Source organism: Triturus cristatus, chromosome 12 (genome assembly GCF_964204655.1).
Source record: "Triturus cristatus chromosome 12, aTriCri1.1, whole genome shotgun sequence".
NCBI classification, from domain to species: Eukaryota; Metazoa; Chordata; class Amphibia; order Caudata; family Salamandridae; genus Triturus; species Triturus cristatus.
This window is the reverse complement of record NC_140595.1, coordinates 422,645,369-422,665,136: the sequence shown is the minus strand read 5'-3', so window position 1 is coordinate 422,665,136 and position 19,768 is coordinate 422,645,369. Positions and strand designations below refer to the sequence as shown.

The 19,768-nt window shown below is 44.6% G+C and overlaps 1 protein-coding gene across 1 annotated transcript in view; it reads right to left on the bottom strand.

Annotated features, from left to right (window-relative positions):
* LOC146776049 (liver carboxylesterase-like) overlaps positions 1-19,768 on the bottom strand; it is a 306,711-nt gene that overhangs the window by 215,016 nt on the left and 71,927 nt on the right. Inside the window, exon 3 of the mRNA XM_085637099.1 lies at positions 2,788-2,923. Within this exon, the coding sequence (XP_085493225.1) occupies positions 2,788-2,923 (136 nt within the window). The remainder of the gene's footprint in view (positions 1-2,787; positions 2,924-19,768) is intronic.

Here is a 19,768-nt window from a genome sequence, read left to right as displayed (position 1 = left end):
TTTCTTTGACCTGCACCCAGGTATCCAAATACAACTCCATAATTAAATTCAGTTATTATCAATCCTCGAACCTGCTTGCTTTGCCACAATATGTTTCAATCTATCTTATCAATGCATTTTATTAGTTTATAAAGTAGGCAAACATTTTTTTGTTTAAACAGTTTAAAGCAACAATGTTATCCATTCTTAAACACCCTGATTTAAAACTAGTTTAATGAGGATAATTTATCACAAGGCGTTCTGCCCAGTCTGCTAATTTCATTGATAATAATGTACTATATATTTCACCATCAGCATCAAGTAACGCAATCATGTTATAACTGATGTGTTCTCATTTGGGACTCCATCTACAAAGGACTTGTAAAATATAACCTTTCCATGATGCAGGAATAATACCAGAACTAAAAAGTAAAGTAAAGTAGATGTTAAGAGAGTAAACCAGTTTACTACATTACTCTTGAATATAGCATTCACGCCTCGAAAAATCATAAAAATGTTACTAGACCTGCAGTTCAGAACTTGGATTATCACTCGATCTAACTAATGTACTTGACCCATAAATAAGTCTACAATTGTGTGATCCTAGGCAAATATTTTACTTTACACTGCCACCTTTTTCTTCATTATCCCATTTGAGAGAGCCTTCAAACATGTGAGTTCAGCATTTCTGCGGTACAAAAAAAACCTCTATTGTTTGAATAAATAGACTAAACGTTTGCTTGATGTATAATAAGAATCTACTTACATATAGGGTACACCTGATCGCACATGATCGCTGGCTTGTCTCTTAGTTCACTAATAGCATTGCCATCAGAGCAGGGACAAGAGTGTTTCTCAGTTCATGTTTAAAAACTCACTCGCAATAAATATATTACAAAAGAATGGTGTGGTAGCCCACAGTCACTTCCAAACAGAAAATTTCCCAAAGTTTTACTGATAAAACGATATAGTGTATAAACAATATTCTATGAAAATTAGTTTTAGAAAACATATTTATCATTTGAACATTACCAAATAAAGTGTTCTGATTTGTTTTCATCCTATTAAAATATCTTTTTCATCACACAGAATAAAAAAATGGGCTTTTATAACTACTGAAATATATTTTTAATTGTTTCTACAGATCCCTTATTAGCTATTTAAATGTTGTGGGTTAGAAAAACAATTGCCACCCTACAGCCTTGCATGTCACACTCTTTGTATAGCAAGTCAGATAGTTCACTTTACAAAATCCTGGAACTCTGCAGTCAGAGAAAGAAAAGTAATTGTAACAAGATGCAAATAAGATTTAAAGGCATCTTTATTGCTCCATTACTTTCTGAGTGAACAGAACATCTGTTGTTTATCAGCTCGCCAGAACAGGCAAGAAGGCCCTAAATGAAGCTCACCCTAATAAAATCTGAATCGCCATAGCGAGTGGGCGAGTAGATTTCTTAAGGCCTTAGTGCTTGAGATCCATTAGGGCCAGGGGCATGAGACATTTTAAGTTGAGAAATAATCCAGAATTTCAACAAAGATTTGAGCCTGTGACCTTCAGATAACACACACATCTCTGCATCTTGTGCTTATCAAACTGTCCTATGTAAAGTATAGTTTTTGTCTTCTGAAAAAAATGTTGAGTTACATTTCGTATATCTAGTTTCATTTCTTGCCTCAACTCAACCCTACGGGAAACTAGTGGGTTTTCCCATTGACCGCAGTGTTAAATTTTCACTGTTTTATTTAGAATTTATTTTCTATGGCTTATGAAATCGATAACTCCAGTTGTATGTATTCAATTCCGTCTGTTTTGGTGTTTAAATTAAGATAAAAATACATTTTATTTTTATAAATTGGTGTCGGATTCCTCTTGAGTCGTGCCAATTATTTATCGTCCATGTTGGTACTCTGAAATGCTTAAGCCATGCTCCTCTGGTAAAGCCTGACTGCTCTTTGCCCCACTACCAGGGCTGAGCTAGGGATTTATTAGCGTGAATCCAAGGACCATCTTTGGGGTATTGTGATAGTATTACATGGTGAGGACTATCCCCCACACCACCTAATACTCCACTTTCGTGCACGGAGTACCTGCCCAATTCAAACACCAGAAATGAATGCAATGAACTGCTTTGTTTCTTTGTAGAAATCCGATTAAATTATTTCAAACATTTGTCATATAGGTAAGTGTTTCCCTAACTGTGTGTCACGACCAACTGGTGGGTCACCAGCTGATCTTTAGTGAGTGGTGAAAGTCCAACAAATAAATAAAGATGCCTTCAAATTCTGTTTTTATCTCATCTCATTTGCAAATGTGAGGCTTTGTCTTCTGTCAAAATGAATGCTTATTTTTATAACACAGGGATTGGTTTTTACAAACTCCTCTAAATTTGTAAGCAAAGGGAAATATGTGGCAAATCGTGCTGGGGGTACAGGTAGTGTAAAAGGAAATGCTTTAGAATGCCATTTTTTGTAACACAACAAAATGTAAATAATGTAAATATACTCTATACATTCAGCTGTTAGGATAGCAAAAATAAAGCAAATGGATCAAAACAAGTCAAGAGCATTAATTTGGTGATGCACACATGATAAATATTCACTGAAACCAGATTTACACACACCATTTGAGTGCAATATAGGTTTTTCTGTAAAACTATATCTGTGCAAATTTAGTGGCCATTCCAAAGGAATATTTGACGTCTGAATATTACTGTGCACTCCCACTCGATGCTTTAGTAACATTGAAAATTAGCTGTTCCTGTGCATAGACTGTGCTGATATAAAATATCCCCAGCTAGTTCAACTTACAGGTAACTTGTGTTGTTTGTTGCCTGCTGGGGTGTACACATTGAGGTACAAACAGTCTTCAGAAGAATCAAACGTTGGCGTTTTTGCTTTCCACAATTTCTTTAGCATTTCTAACTTCTGCAACATTTGTAAGCACCTACAATAGAAACATATAATCAATCATATAGAAATTAGATTTCATAATATAGCACAACATACTGGCACATGCATCAAGCAAAAATCACCTCGCAAAAATACCGATTCGCAAAAATCTCCCGTTAGCGAGTGGCAAACAACGGATCCCAATGCATCAACACCAATAGCGAAAAATTAAAGAATCGCAATAATAATCCCCGTTAAAATAAAGAATCGGAAAATAAAGATTCGGCAATACCGAAAAAGCAAATAGCGCCTGGCATTAGCAAATCACAAATAAAGAATCGCTAAAGAATGCATCAAAACTCGCAAATACCGAAAATCTCAAAAATCACTATTTAGCATGAGCAGATTAAGGGGAATCAGAACCAGGAGGTAAAGTTGCAGAAAAAGTAAAAAAAAAAAAAAAGTTGCACAAGTGTTCCAGAGATGCAATCAATCAGAAAGCCATAAAATGTGGGCCTGGAGACCCTGTTTCCTTTCACAAAATGGCAGCCCTCTACGTGCTTGCAAGGAGGATGAGGATAAATGCAGCAGCACAGCGCAGGAGAAGGATCCGGGAGAGGGTATTCAGAGTGCGCATTACATTGCTTGGCCAAAATGAGGATGAAGTTTACGACAAGTACCGTCTCAATCGTGCAATGATAATGCGCCTAATTGCTGACCTGGAACCACTACTGCAGCACCAGACTCGTCGGACCAATGCCATTCCTGCGCACGTCCAGGTCCTATGCAGCCTGCACCAACTGGCGTCTGGAAGTTTCCAGGGGGTCATAGCGGTAGCGGGAGGCGTATCACAAAGCGCACTTTCACGCTTCTTTCGTAAATTCATTGATGCCATGCTGACAATGATACATACCCACATCAGCTTCCCCACAACCCCACAGCAGATGGACCACACCAAACAGGAATTCTACCAGGTGGCCCAATTCCCCCATGTCATAGGATGCATTGACTGCACGCATGTCCCCATCTGTCCCCCCTCAGCCAATGAGTACAACTTCCGTAACAGGAAGTCCTATCACTCCATCAACGTGCAGGTCGTGTGCGATGCCAAGCACATCATCACAACATAGTTGCACAATTTCCAGGGAGCACACACGACTCATATATATTCAGATATAGTGGCATCTACAGACGTCTGCTCAATGGAGAATTCAGAGAGGGACTCCTGCTTGGTACGTACTCATACCTATTCATAACATCTGTATCACACATGTATCATCATAACAGACGCTAAGCCTTTGATTCCCCCCTGTAGGTGACAGTGCATACGCCCTGCGGGAATATATCCTCACCCCCTACATCAACCCAGCTACACCACAGGAACAACGCTACAACGCGGCCCATATTAGCACCAGAAATGTGATTGAGAGGACATTCGGGATCCTGAAGAGTCGCTTCCGGATCTTACATAAGACTGGTGGTGCTTTGCAATATAAACCGGACACCTGCTGCAGGATTGTAGCAGTATGTGCCATGCTGCACAACATTGCAACCAGAAGGGGGATACCCATAGAGGTGGACAGGAATGACAACAATCGGGATGATCAACCACCCGCACAACACCGACAGGCACACGTTCCAAACACAGCTGAAGGTCAAAGGAGGCGGACATACATCACACAACATCATTTCAGAGCCAGGTAAGAATGAGCCATGACGATATCATTAGGAGTGCTACTGTTTACCTCACATGAGCACTTATGTGAATAATGAAACATTAACATGCTATTTAGAGTTCCCCCACACATTGTGGGCAAAAACATGACCGTTGGCATCACGGGAGTTCTAAGGCTAAATTAAAGTTGGCCATGGTTACCCCACCATGGTCAGGGATGCAGGACTGAATGTCTAGTGGCACTTCCCACGAACACCCAGCCTCCTATCGCGTGGCTCCTCCACCTCACCACGCTGTGTCTCTGTGGCTGTGGAGCAGCGCGAACTGCGCCTCCTGGTGCAGGTCTCCAGCACCGACACGCTGCTCACACTGGATGCAGCCTCACTGCCCTCCTCCCCTCCCAAGTTGCTGCCACTGAATGTCCCTGACTGCAAGTGTTCCACTGCAGTGGTCACCTGGCCTAAGGCCTTCGCCACGTCCCCACAGTAATGTCCGAGGTCCACCTGCAGTGACACTGATTGGCGTGACAAGACAGCAGTGCTATTGCAGAGCTTTGTGATGGCCCTGGTCAATGCTGTGGTACGGAGCAAGTTCTGCCTATACCTCCTGCGCTCGCTGTGTTGGCCTGCTTGGATGGCATGGGTGAGCTCCTGGAGGTTCTGGCTTATCTCCCTATTGCCCTCTGCCACAACTGTGGTCATGTGCCGCACAGCATCAGTTAGAGTGCACATATTTTTAGCCAGTTTTGAAATATTGAGGTTCATTGTCCCCATGTGTCTCCCCTGTAGGCGCTGAACACGCAGCATCAGGGCCTCGACACCACCATAAATGTTCCTTGGCTGGTCGCCTCCCTCGCCAGTACTGCGCATGGACCTGTGCCGCTGCATGACTCGGCCACGTGCTGGTGGTGGAGCTGGCAGTGTGACACGTGTCTGACCTTGGCCACTTGTGGGTGCAGGACTCGGGACTGCATCCATCACCTGCAGGGAGGGGACATGTGCCCTGCGTCTTGGTGGTATTGCCGCTGGTGGTGCTGGTGGTGGTGGTATTGTCGCAGGTGGTGGTGGTGGTGGTATTGTCGCTGGTGGTGGTGGGGATTGACCTTCCTGCGGAGTGTCGCCATCGGTATCTGCCGGTGTCTCGGAGATGATGAGGCGCTCACTATCATCCGAATCCCCAGGAGATGCATCTGTGTATGAAACAGTGCGTTGTTAGTTTTTTTGGTGACTACATCTGTTTGTCATTCTGCATTTATTTCCTACAATGAATTACATGATTTGACACTCTGTTGGCCCTGTACTGATGATCTCATTTATTGTGCATTGGTGACTATACATGCACACTTGGCTGACATGACTACGACTCCCATGATGCAATACTAATGTGAGGGCATATGTGTTATGCACTTCTCCCTGCACACTGTGATTGACCTGGGGGGATGGGGATGGGTATACGATACGCAGCGTATAGGCGCAGGCATGCATCTTACCTTGTTCTGTGGTAGCTGCGCCGGAGGTGTCCATCTGCGTTACTCCGACGACCGCCTCTGGCTCAATGGTCCTCTCAACGAGCTCCTCCAGGGCAGTGTTGGCAGGTACTGTGGATGGGCCCCCTCCTGTGCCAGCTGCCTCCTTGACCCTTTCGGCAATTCATTCCTTTGCCCTCTTCCTGAGGTCATACCACCTCTTCTTTAGGTCATCGATGCTGCGGGGCATCACTCCTACGGCATTCACCCTCTCCCTGATGCGAAGCCAAATCTTCCTCTTTTCAGCTTCGGGCACCTTGAGTGACAGCTTCCCAAACAGCTTGTCATGCTTGCTGCTCACCCCCTCGATCAGGTGCTCAAGTTCCCTGTCAGAGAACTTTCTCTTTCTCTTCCTGGGCGTGTCTGAAGTGGCAGGTGCATCCTTGTCCATCCTGGATGAAGGTAGGGTGGATGGTTTCAGTGGGTGAAGTATCTTGCCTCAGCCTGTATGCTCTGCCTCCTCCTGTGAGCTCCTCAGGGCAGTGAATGAGGTTGGGGCTGGTTGACTTCCTGGTTGTGATGTCATCAGCCCGCTTCTAGAGCGACCTGTTTTTTGCGAATTCGCTAATATTTTTATTTTAAGGATTCGCTATTGAGTTTTCGGTAGATTTTAGCGATTTTTAAGGAAACGCTAAGATTTACCGAATCTGTTCATGCATTCCGAAATGCGATTCCTTATTAGCGATTCTTTATTTTTCGCTATTAAGGAATCAGTATTCAGGATGTTGATGCATGTGCACCATAATTTTGCAATTTCTTGCCAGGCCGCATGCTATTTTAACAGAAGGGTTGGCATTTCGAGGTAAGGTTGTATAATATATATTACACCATTTCTAGCCAGTTTCATACAATACAACTCACTTATATATAAGCTGTAAATAAGCAATATATTTATTTAGACCTGAAATCGTCTTTGTTCTCTTAATTTTGAATGCTTTTTCATGAGCAAATGCAATAAGTAGAGATGCAATGTCTATATTTGGAAATATTCAGTTGTACTTGAGTTTGTAACATAGTTCTAAAGTGTTCAAAAAAGTGTGTAATGAGAATCTCTTCATTTTACCTTTACAGTATTCACACATGACTAGTGGTTTTAAGGCTGCTCCTAAATTGTTATTGAAAGATTTACAAAAAAAAGGGTATCAGCCATGTCTCATTCCTTTTGCTTCACTACATGTCAAAACACAGAATCAAACCACGATAAGAGCACAATTCGGGTCCTCATGCACAACATCAAACACTTACTCACATAGGCCTCATGAGAGAGAGAGAGAGAGAGAGACACTTTGCTCCCCACCCTTTTGGAGTGCTTGGATGACAACCTGTTGCCAGCAAATGCACTTCAGTATCTCCTTGGAGGCATGAAACACTTTGTGAATGCTATTACAGTACAGCACAATGGGCACAAGTCTGTGGATACACAGGGTTGGAAGGATAAATTGTTATGTGATTCAGTACAGCAAACATTTAGTCCAATCATTTTCATCAGTCAGTTATCCAGTGGCGGTGCATCCATTAAGGCGTTGGGGCGTTGCCCCACAAGCTGCCCGCGCCGGCAAAGATGCAAAGTAAACAAACAGTAAACTAACTGACAATGCATGTCAGACAGTCGGCATGATGCCGGAGGCCGTACCGACCACCCCCGTCAGAGTCTGAAGGGTGTGGGCGGTCCGGTGTCATGCTGACTGACTGACTGACTGACATGCATTCTCAGGCAGCCAGGGGGTTGGGCGGAGTGCACAGCAGGCAGCAGCACAAGTGTGCATGCTGGGTGAAGGTCGGAGAAATTTTCCGACCATCCCAGTCATGCCCACTAGTGTACTGTCTGGCTGGCGACTGCGCATTAGGAGACCGAGGGTTGCTAAACGCTGCAACCCTTGGTCTCCTAATGGGCGGCAGGGCGGAAAGTAACCCAGCTAAGCCAATTCAGGCGCTGCTGGAGCAGCCCCAGTATTGGCTTAGAGGGGTTGCCACTTCAGTGACACTGCGCGGCTGTTCCTGAAGACGTTGGGCGCCAACGCGGGACCCCGGGGCCGGCCCAGGAGCAGAGGCGGTCAGGTAAGTTTTGTTAATTGTATTCTCCCCCGGCCCCCCACACCCGCGCGACCCCCCCCCCCCCGGCAAGTGTTGCGAGTATTGTATAGTGAAGACCACACTCCGATTTCAGGAAAAATTAAATACAAGGGTAAATACCTACTAAATTGTGGTTCGCCCATTTCAAAAGTATTTTTTGAAATGGCCCGTCCCCTGGAAAGAAGTAAAATCGGAGGTTCTTTAGTGAAATTCAAAGTCTCCATTTGAATAGACCTAGCTCCAGGGAGCAGCAGAGCGATTAGTAGAAGACAAAACTGCAGAAGCATCTCTAGTATGCATGTGCGTGCTGTGTACGAATTACAGATGCGTGTGGCGGGGTGGCGCATGAAATTGATTTTTTCAGTTTGTAATGCAAGCTCTAGGGTTATTAAAACTTGTCGCCCAAAGGGCAACCCTGGCTGGTATTCGCCTGCTTGTCGTAATGCCAAAAGGGAGTTAATTAATGCAGTCAAACTTAAGGATGGTGGTCTGATTCGTACCGCTAGGAAAAGTTACAGAGGTGTGATTTCCAGGGCTAAGTCAGACTGGGAGAACCAGTTTTGGTGCGATCTGAAACTGGCAAGCTCCGCTAGAGATTCGAAGGGCTTCTGGGAATTGATTAGAGCCAGAGACAAACCTGTGGACTCGCTCATAACATGTAATATTCCTGAGGCCTCGTGGTTCATCCACTTTTCCCACCTATATAATGTAGTAATAGAGAATGGGGAAACTTCCATCGATGCCCCCTACTAGATCCTCAGGAGTTGAGCCTAGAATTTATGTTTACGGCCAAAGAAGTGGCGGACGTAATTAAGCGTCTTGTTCCTAATAAAGCTGCGGGGCCGGATGGCCTACCTGGGGATCTGCTACGCGTTAACCCGGTAGTATGGGGGAAACTTATTGCCTCCTTACTAAATGCTAGCTTTTCTGACGCAGTTTTCCCAGAATCCTGGAGGGGCGCTGAGGTCGTCCCGATCTTTAAGAAAGGGTGTCGGGAGGACCCTGCTAATTATCGCCCCATAAGCCTTCTAGACTCTTCACAGAAGGTGGCAGGAAAGGTGGTTCTGGGGAGGGTCTTACAGTGGGCAGAGGAGAAGGGTATTCTGTCTGATTTTCAGGCAGGCTTTAGAACAGGTACTGGGACCATTGAGCAAACTTTCCGGTTGTTGATGCTTTTTTGGAAAGTGGTTGTTCTGGCCAAAGGCAGTCTCTATTTGGCATTTATAGATCTGTGGACTGCTTTTGACCTGGTTCCCCGTAACCATCTCTGGAGGGTGCTATCTGGGTTGGGCTTGCCCCCATATTTACTGTCCTTGCTAATTAAGTTGCATTCAGGAAACTACGCGCAGATTAGGTGGGGAAATCAGGGCCAAAAGACTTCAAGAATACCTGTAAACAGAGGCGTCCATCAGGGATGTGTATTAGCCCCCACTCTGTTCTCATTGTATGTTAATGGTGTGGTGGATTTCCTTCTGCAGACCCCTTCAGATGCCCCTTCGTTGGCAGGCAGGAGGGTACCCACCCTTCTGTTTGCAGACGACACCCTACTGATCTCGAAGACCCCGGTAGGTTTACAGAACCTCTTAATTAATTTCCAGTCCTTCTGTGACTTGCGGGGATTGGAAATTAATACTGACAAGACTAAGTATCTGGTCTTGAATCCCCCAAAGAAGCTTGGTAGGCCACCGACACTAAACTCAGTTCCCCTAGAAAGGGTCAAAGAATTTGATTATTTAGGAATTCGCATCTGTGATACCATGAGATGGAATGGCCACCTCCAGAAGATGTTACTGAACCACAAGAGGGTGGCGGGGGCCTTACTTAAAGAACATCGGGCCTCCTCCCTCAAGCCAATCGCCCCGGTACTTGACATATATAGGGCAAGAGGCGTGAGTGCGGCACTCTACGGGGGGAACTTTGGGGCGTGCAAAAGGTGGACCAGTTGACGTGTTCTGAAAATAAATTTCTTAAGGACTTCTTTACAGCAACCCAACCCTTCCACTTTTGCTTGATATGGGCAGTTGTCCCATTAGTGACTTGGCAAGGTTGCGTCCTCTCCTTCTTTGGGCCCGTATTTGGAGAGTCCCCGAATTGGCCAGCTACGCAGACAGTTTAAAAGAGATCTTATCGATGCCTGGCTGGTCCAAAATTAGTTGGCTGAGGGAAGTAAAGAGATTAATGACAGATTTGGGTTTAGATGAAGCTTGGCAGACTAGAACTGCTCCCCCTAAATCTGTTTTGAAGAAATTGTATTGGTGTTGGGTGATAGACGGGCAAAACACCAATTCTAAGCTTTGTAGGTCTACTGCTGAATTTTTACTAGTGAAGGAGATCCCATTCTGCGAGCCCTATCTCGATATTATAACAAAATCTAGAGATAGGGCATTGTATTTTAAATATAGAGTTGGTTTATTTCCTGTGGGTGAACTGACTGCTAGGTGGAGGGTCCCAGCCCAGACTACTTCTGTGTGCCCGTATTGTTTGTCAAAGATAGAGACCGTTCCTCACTTTTTCTTCGAATGCCCCGCCTATGAAGCTCCACGTCGCAGGTGGTTGAAACCTCTCTGTAGAGAGTTAGGCACCAGACACCATAGGGAGGCCTTGCGAATTTTGAAAACGGACCCGCGGCCCCTATATGCCTGCGGCCTGGCGAAGTTTCTAAGCTGGGCATGGTCGATTAGATCAAATAGGCTTTTGAACCTTGTTTAATTCTGGTTTTAAAATTTATACTCTTTTTATGTAATTTATTGGCACCTTCGTTTTGTGAATTGAATGCATTCTTGTTACGAATTGGCTCCTTTTATTGTTTTAAAAATTGTTTGTGTATTTGTATTGCTTTTTAAGACATGTTTTTCTGTCGAAATAAAGCCATTTGCCTTGCCTTGAAATTGATTAAAGCTCACAGTTGACAGTGCGCATATTTACACTGTTGTTCCATTACACTTGCTACAGTTTGTGGCAGAGAAACATTAAGAGGTTTCCCAAGAATCACACTTTTTTTTTTAATCCAGTGGAGGGGGCTGGGATTAAAAGCGACCAGTTCGCCACCCATGTTGTGGACATCATGTTAAATTTTGAGATCTGACGTGATGATGATGGCTACATCATGCCCCAGGCCCACAGTGTGCCATTCAGCATTGCGTTCTGCAAATCTTGGTAAATCTGGGTCGTAGTTTGCTGCCACAGAGATATGATGCTCTGGCCCTAGCCCTGCAGCATTAGATCGTTTCAAAAGTTAGTCCGTGAAACATATGGCTTTTTCGTCAATATATTTGTGCAGTGTACAGCAAGTTGAATATTTTCCCTATTTGGAGAATGCTTGTGTGGGTGGGGAATAGGGGGTAATTATTTGTCCCCCCTGCAAGAGAGCTGGCAGCCCAGGTCCCTGGTCAGCGCTAGGGCTTGAGGAGGCGTCAGCCCTAAACAAACCCACTCGATGGGGGTCTAAAATGGTTGGTGTGACCTGTTAATATAGAGAGGTGGCCCGGGAAAGTGGGCACCCTCAGAACGGGGTGTTCGGGCAGATGGGCCGCACAGCGCCTTTGTTAATAATATTAACTTAATTCAGAGGGATCATAGTGAAAATGGGGCTGTTTAAGATGGTGGGTGCCGGTTGTTGTTTATTTTTTTTAAACAGAGGTTACCTTACTTTTCGGCTCGGCTTTACTGAAAGATCCTATGTTGATTTCCCGGTGGTTAACAAATGCAGCAGCACATAGGTATGAATTTGGACATTATGCAGATTTTCGGTGGCTCAGTCTTGATTAAGACTTGATTAAGGTGAAAGCTTTTTCCTCTCAGCGTGACCTCTTCTGCACTTGTCATTTGCACACAGTGCCCCCGCTGCACGCATGCAGAGGCAGTGTTTTGGAGTCTGTAAATAATGGTCCTCGACCCTGGAAACTTTTAATGCAAATTTCGTCATGTTTGTGTCTTGGGGTACTCGCTGCAGAAAACGCAGCTGTCAAGAGATCTGGACTGTGTGTGTTTGTATAAAGAATGGCCTTGTCAGAAGATAAGCATGAATGCTGAGTTTTGGCCGGTGGCAAATGCATTTAACAGAACAGCAAATGCCAGATTATATGAAAGCATTACACTTCAAGTGGAGTGCTAAAAGTCAACATCTTGCCTAAAGTTATATGTGCCGACAGTTTGGCGAATTCTGCATTGTTAATAAAAGTTGAAAGTCTTCATATTTGGTTTAGTAAGTTATTTTAAGGGACGTTATGTTGAGTGTGACCTTGTGTATTGCATGTAACCCCCTCGTTTTCTTTGACAAGTGCACACTTCATAACTCCAAGTTACTGCAGTGCCATTTGTACAATATACAATTTGGACATTTTAGGAAAATGCAGTTGTTAGGAAAATGCGGTGTGGTTCTTTGAAGATTTGGGGAAAGAATGTATTTGGGGCAGTCTTGTTTGTTAACCAGTCAGTTTGACCAGTTTGTGCCCCGGATAATACCCCTTGGGTTCCGCCAATGTTGTTTTGTTCGGGTAGCTGACCCTCGCTGCTGTTAATATTGGGCACCACCCCTGTTGTGTTGACATGTTGCCTATCCATTGAACTCTTCGGACAGTAATGATGTTCTGTGAGGCGGAATGAGAATTAATTTTGCTTAACGATGAACATAGCCAATAAATGACCTTGTTCTTTAGTTGGGCCTCATTCTCAAGCTGGACCGCGTGGCAAGGCAGGTACATTTTTTAAAACAATGACCAGGAGAGAGGCCTCAGGAGGCAGATGTATGTATGGTAGGGAGTATGGAGGAGTGAAATATACTTGTATTGTCAGCATGGCAGCTTTCACGTGGGACTGGTTACGAATTTGCTTCTGACAGAACAAATGGCATCGAAACAGTTGGGGTGCAGTGTGACAATTGCTTTGGGGCAGTCTCGTTTGACAACCAGTTAGTTTGACCTGTTTGTTCAGCTAACTGGCCCTCATTGCTGTTAGTATAGGGCACCCTCCTGTTGTCTTGCTGGTGCTTTTAGCAGAGAGATCAATTAATTGTCCTTTAGTACCCTTCAGAGTTAATTCAATCCCTTTTAAGACAGAAAGTACTGGATTAAAAAATTTGCCAAAGATGGACTCCATAAAGTCAGTATTGTCCTGTGGTAGAATAGCCAGGATCGATATGAAGGAAGCAGCATTTGAATGACCAGCCTGGTGGAGTTCCTTACCAAGGACAGCACAAGGTTTCCTAAAGCCCAATTTGGTTTGTTATTTAAAATGTCTTTGCCTTTTAGTTGGCACAAGATTCAGTTTGAGCAGGCTCAGGACGTATCTAATTCTCAGTTGCATGTGTAATCCCCAACGCACCCTTAAATATACATGGATTACTTACGCCCCTGCCACCACCAGAATGCAGTGGGCTCGACTCCTCGCTCGATGTCAGCCTGGTTAGAAGGCCTTGCTCATTATCTGTATTAAGACTAATAGGAATGGATGTTTCTGTTGCAGAAGCACTACTTGTAGTGGCCAGAGCTAAAGCTTTTTTGTGGCATCCAATCTCTTTTTCACAATCCTGAGAGAGGCACACCAGAAGGGCCATCTGTGAGTGGGCTTCCTGGAATGAGTGTGGGGGTGTCTGGAGTGTTTAAAAGAAGATGTGAGGCGAGTGGTGCAGGCGTGAGAGAATTCGTCTGGGATGCTGAGACAGATGGACTGGGCCTTAATACTGCTTTCGGAAGTGTACAATACAATAATAATCAGGATTTGGTTGGCACCTCTGGTCCCTGGTGCCACTGCACCTGGTGCACAAACAAAAGCTGCACCCTGTTGAGGGGAGTTCACGAGATAGGATTTCTTTGCGTGAAAATGCACTATTTGCCCACTCTTTTTTCAAATTTTTCTTGGGGGGGATAAGCGCCCCCAAACCCCCCATATGTAGTTCAGGGTCCCTCGCTATGCTCACTCACCACAGTGAAGTACGACAGTTGTTTTACGCCTCACCACTTTCAAATGTCACCATTCGCCACTGCAGTTATCTCAATTTGCAATACAGCCCATTGGACATAGCAAACAACAGTTTTACTGATAGGCACATGACCAATGTATTAGTTAAGAGGTTTAATTTGACATGTAAATATGTTGCTAGTATTGGTAGATCAACTAAAGAATCTTATGCCATTGGATTCAGTTTTGGTAATTCACCCAATCCCTCTGCTCAGTACTATGATCTTGTCCTATCGTAGCACCTGGATTGATTCCCAGTTAGATAATCCTAGTGCAGAATGAATCAACACCCACGAATGCTTCACAAAAGCCTACATTGGAGGTATCAGGCGAGTTTCAACTTTCTTTCTGCATCCATTCTCCATTTGACAAAGAAGATGCCCAGTCTTGCCTTCAAGCACCTGATCCATGCAGTATCATGTCCGTCTATAGATCCAGCGTACATGTCTGAAGATCCTAATGGTGATTTAACTTTGCTAACACTTCTGGTAGGTTAGAATCTATTGAACCCATATTACAAGCAAACAGACATTGACCAGGATCTACATGTAGGACTGTTTGACTGATGTATTAAATAGTGCACAATTGGGCCCTTTCTGGTCTTTCCTGGGGAGAATGAACAATGATATGTTTTTAAAAATCCTGAAAAGGCTACATATACCACACAATCAGTTGGTGAGGAATTTATCAAGGATTAATTATGGTATCACATTACTTCATTATCCTAAATGATATGATGTTAGTGTCACATTGTCTGAGCAGGTTTAAAGCTTCCCTGTAACAAACCCTTTTGGGGCACGTAACTATCATAGGGGCAGGCGAACATCCCAGGATTGTATACCAGTGGGCCAGGCACTCATGGCCATGGTTTTGTTTGGAAAAGTAAGGTGCAGGATTATGACCCATGCATTGGAATACTAAAAATCTGGAGATCAAAACATTTTCAGTCCACATCGTCTTCTGGTTGAACCAATCTAGTGTTTCTCCCCAGCTAAGAGCACAACCTTGAGTTTTTTAAATGGACAGCAAGGTAATCTTCAAGGAGAAAGCTGTTTTAGGATGAAGATTAATATTTGAAAAATGAGCGTGGTAAAGGGGCAACCCATTACATAAGAACTATTTAAAAGCAGAGGTTTGAATATATGCAACAAATACATGCAAAGACCATTTCAGAGGTTTTGACATTGATATTCTCACAGGCTTAAATGAAAACAAAATCACATATTAACCTGATTGCTAACATGTGCATATTTACACAGGAACTTAATTTCTTTATAGATTTGGGTTGGTTTTCTGCCAGGTTAGTTTTCAGAAAGAAAAAAAACATAGTTAATTTTATGAACATTCTTATCCCTTTGCACTCATGCATAACAACTGACAGTCACTTATGTTGACAACTTGCGGGTTACAGACAATGCAGCAACACAATATGTGGCATAAAAATATTTTATCTTACTCTAAACCCTGTGTCATTGCCATACATTCTTCACTAACTTCACATACTTTTTTGTTTTCCTGCATTTTTGTTAAACGTTTTCACTTACTTTGTCCATTTAAAAGCTACTGTGCCCTAATTTGCTTCAATCCAAGAGTGTAACAATGGCCCTGGAGCCGCTGTGCCACAGGGGTCCTCTACCATTCAGGGGCCCCCCAACCCTCAAGGGGGACCAATTCAGCCCAAGGTCAATGAATATCTGTGAGTTATGGGAGACTCGGGGGCCTGTCATCACATTCTGCAGGAAGGTTCCATCAGTTTGCTTTGTGCCAATGATTCAAGCCCTCTGATGATATGTACCACTTGAATTATTATTACAATCCTTCCCTTTCTCCTCATCTGCTATCAGCTACTCTCCTATAATGCTTGTGGTACACATATATTGTGTTGAATGCACACAATGACACATACAAATATAGTGAGTTTAAAAACCTCTCACTGGGTATAGAAACTACCTACTGTAGGGCGAGAAGTCAGGGGATGCTTTGTGGGTGCTTACTTTTGGCATTGTTAGAAAAAAAGGAGTAAGTACAGATACCTGCTTTCCCAAGGGTAGTTTCTGTAAATTGCATGTGAAATAGGAAACGGTCTTTAAAAGAGAAAGGCAAGCAAGAGGACCTAATTTCCCATCACCCAGCAGCACAGAAAGTGACATCACTGGTTCTCCCATCATTCACCTGTATAGGTAGTGACATCACTGAATTTCCTATCATCCATCAGGACAGGAAGTGAAATTACAGGTTTTCCCACCAAACCTGTCTTCAAAAGACATTTACACACCCTGGCTCAATCCCACATTGGCTCCCTACATCACTACAGAAATCCCAGCGGGCTACAAGATCATTCATCAGGACCACCTTAACAAGTTAGGAGGGGGACTCGCTATCATCTACAAAGAATCTATAAAATGCGCAAAATTAGACAGAATGCCACCCCATTTATGGAACACCAGCACTTACAGCTGCAAATATCCGAAAACTTTGCCCTGAATGGAACAATTGCCTGCCGACCACCCGGACCACTACCCACCTTTACCAACTTCATCACCAACTTTGTGGCTCCGCTCATCACTGACTCCAGAGCCTACATTCTCCTCAGTGACCTCAAATTTCACCAAGAAGACCAAAACAACTCCTGCTCAACAGCATTCCTCGACAGCTTGAGCAACATCGGAGTCACCCAGCTCGTCACAGTATCAACACACACTGAACCCCATCTTCATCACAAGCTGTAGCATTAAATACAACTCCACCACACAGCTCACATGGATCGACCACCCCATCATCCACTTCCAAATCAATACATTTCAAGTCATCACCCATACTATGTTCAACATTCCAAGCCACAGCTGGGGCAAAATTACAGAAGCAGACTGGCTCAGTGCCCTCAGCACAGATAAACCTTGCCCCACAGACAAGCTTGAAAAAGACATCAACAACTGGATCAAGAACTACGCTGACTCCCTCGCACCCTTGAAACCCAAAAAGCATAGTAGGTCAAACGAGCAGGCCAGCTGGTGCACAAAATACCTCTGAGAGACCAAACAACACTGTAAATAGTTAGGAAGGAAATTGAGAGCCAGCCACAACATCATTGACAGAACTACCGACAAGGCTGCCCTCAGATTCTATCACCGGCAAATTAGAGACACCAAGAAAAAAGTACTAGTGGACCGCATTAATGGAAGCTCCAACAGCTGCAGGATATCTTCTCGATTGCCAAGGATTTCAGTTGCTTTCAACAACATTGCTGCCTCCCAACAACTCTGCGACAACCTATCCAACTTCTTCCACAGCAAAATCGCAAACATCCACAGCAACTTCACACACCAACCGAACACCAGAGAACTCCTTGCTAATCTACCCACAATCATCCAAGACAGCTACCTGATTGGTGACGTTCCCAGGCATGGGTTCATTGTAAGGGTGGGCGTAGTTCGCGAAGTAGCACTTCGCGAAGCTACGCAAAGTGAAGTTCGCACTACGCGAGCTACGCGTAGCACTTCGCGAACTGCGAAGTAACATGTTCGCACTGTGCAAGATGTTGTTTTCAATGATTGCACAGTGCGGACAAGCAACCGGCACTGTGCAATCATTGAAAATGGCATCTTGCACAGTGCGAGCTGTAGTTTTCTGCTGCTCGTGTAGATTTTTCCTCGAGCTGCAGCTTTCTCAACGCGAACTGGTAGTTTCTCATCGCGAGCGGTCGCGAGCATACGCGACCCCTCGCAATGAGAAACCTGATCTTCTCGCGTTGTGAATCTCGCCGGGAGGTTTATTTTCCATGCTCGCGATCGCGAACAAGGAAAAAGTCTCGCCAGGATGTCATTTTGCTTGCTCGCGGTCGCCAACTTGACGTTGAGGACCGCGAGCAAGCAAAAAATGACCGCAGCACTACGCAACACTACGCTACGCGTGTTCGCACTGTGCTACGTGCAGTTCGCGTAGTGCGAAGTAGCGCGAACTTCGCAAACTACGCGAGCGTAGCGTAGTGCTTCACCCAGGCCTAGTTCATTGGGGCCCCTGAGTGGATGGTTGGATGATTGCAGCTCTGTCATTTCTGGTGAGGGTTGTCCATTCAATCAGCGCCACTGTGACCCACAACCTGGGACCGTCACCAATCAGCACCACTGTGACCCATATCAACACCTCCATCATGTCTGCCACTTTCCTAGATGAATAAAAACTTGCAGAAATCATCACCCTCCTCAACAAGCCCACAGCCGACCTGAATGAAGTGAACACATTCCGACCCATCTCCCTGCTCCCCTACTCCGCCAAAGTGATTGAGAAGGACATCAACAAGCAACTCACAACCCACCTCAACCTTCACCATCTTCCAGACAACACTCAATCAGGATTCAGAAAGAACCACAGCACTCATTGCGGCCATTAATGACATTCAAAACATACTGGACCATGGAGAAACAGTGGACTTCAACACTGTCTCCAACAACACCCTCATCTGAAGACTCCATGAGACTGGCATACAAGGATCTGCTCTTGAATGGATCTGTTCCTTCCTCATGGAAAGAACCCAAAGGATCAGGTGGTACCCTTCACATCAGACACCAAGAAACTGATATACGGTTTCCCACAGGGATCGTCCCTCCACCCCACCCTTTTCTACATATACATGACACCTCTTGCCAACATCATCCGATCACAAGACAGCACCATCATCTCCTACGTCGAAGACACCCAACTCATCCTCTCCCTGACAGACAAGACAAACACCACTAGAACCAACTTCATCAACTGCATGACCATAGTAGCAGACTAGATGCAAACCAACTGCCTTAAGCTCAGCTCTGCCAAGACAGAAGTACTGGTCTTCAGCAACAAGGCCTCACTATAGGATTTCACCTGGTTTCTATCGGAGCTAGGACCAGCACACCGACACCACAAAATAAATCTAGGGATCATTCTAGATGACAAACTCAATATGACAGCTCAGGTCAGCCAGTGAGCACTTCCTACTTCAACATCCTTCGCATGCTGTGAAAGATCTTCAAATGGTTGCCTCAGAACACCAGATGAACCATCACACAATCACTCATCACCAGCACGCTGAACTATAGCAACACTCTCTACACCAAAATCTACAGGCTACTCCTACACAGGCTCCAGAACATACAAAAAATGGCAGCAAGACTCCTACTTGACCTCCCATGCCACACCCACATCACACCGCTTCCGGGAAGCTTCATTGGCTCCCTATTCAGAAGCACAGCTAATTCAAACTTTTCAAGCACACATACAATGCCCTATTCTCTTACATCTCACCCAAGGCATGGAACGACCTCGCTCAACACATTAGAGCCTCTTCTCTCCATGCTTCTTGAGTTCTGCAAGAAGCTGAAGATCAGGTTCTTCATATAAGCACCGTGGGCCACACACCCACACACCTGCCCAAATGCCTGGATGACGTCTCAGGTGATTAGTGCGCTATACAAATCAACATACCATGACATAACAAATAGGGAAAGCTTAGCAGTATGCTGTTCTTTGTATTCTTCATTACTCTATAACACCCCTCTATATATCCTGTAAATACCTCCATCACCCCCAGACTTCTCCACTTCTGCGTTAACTTTTGCACCCTTCATATGTTGTTACCCTCCACTTAATGTTTGCCTTAATATTGCCCACTGTAATGCTGTGCCTTAGATAAA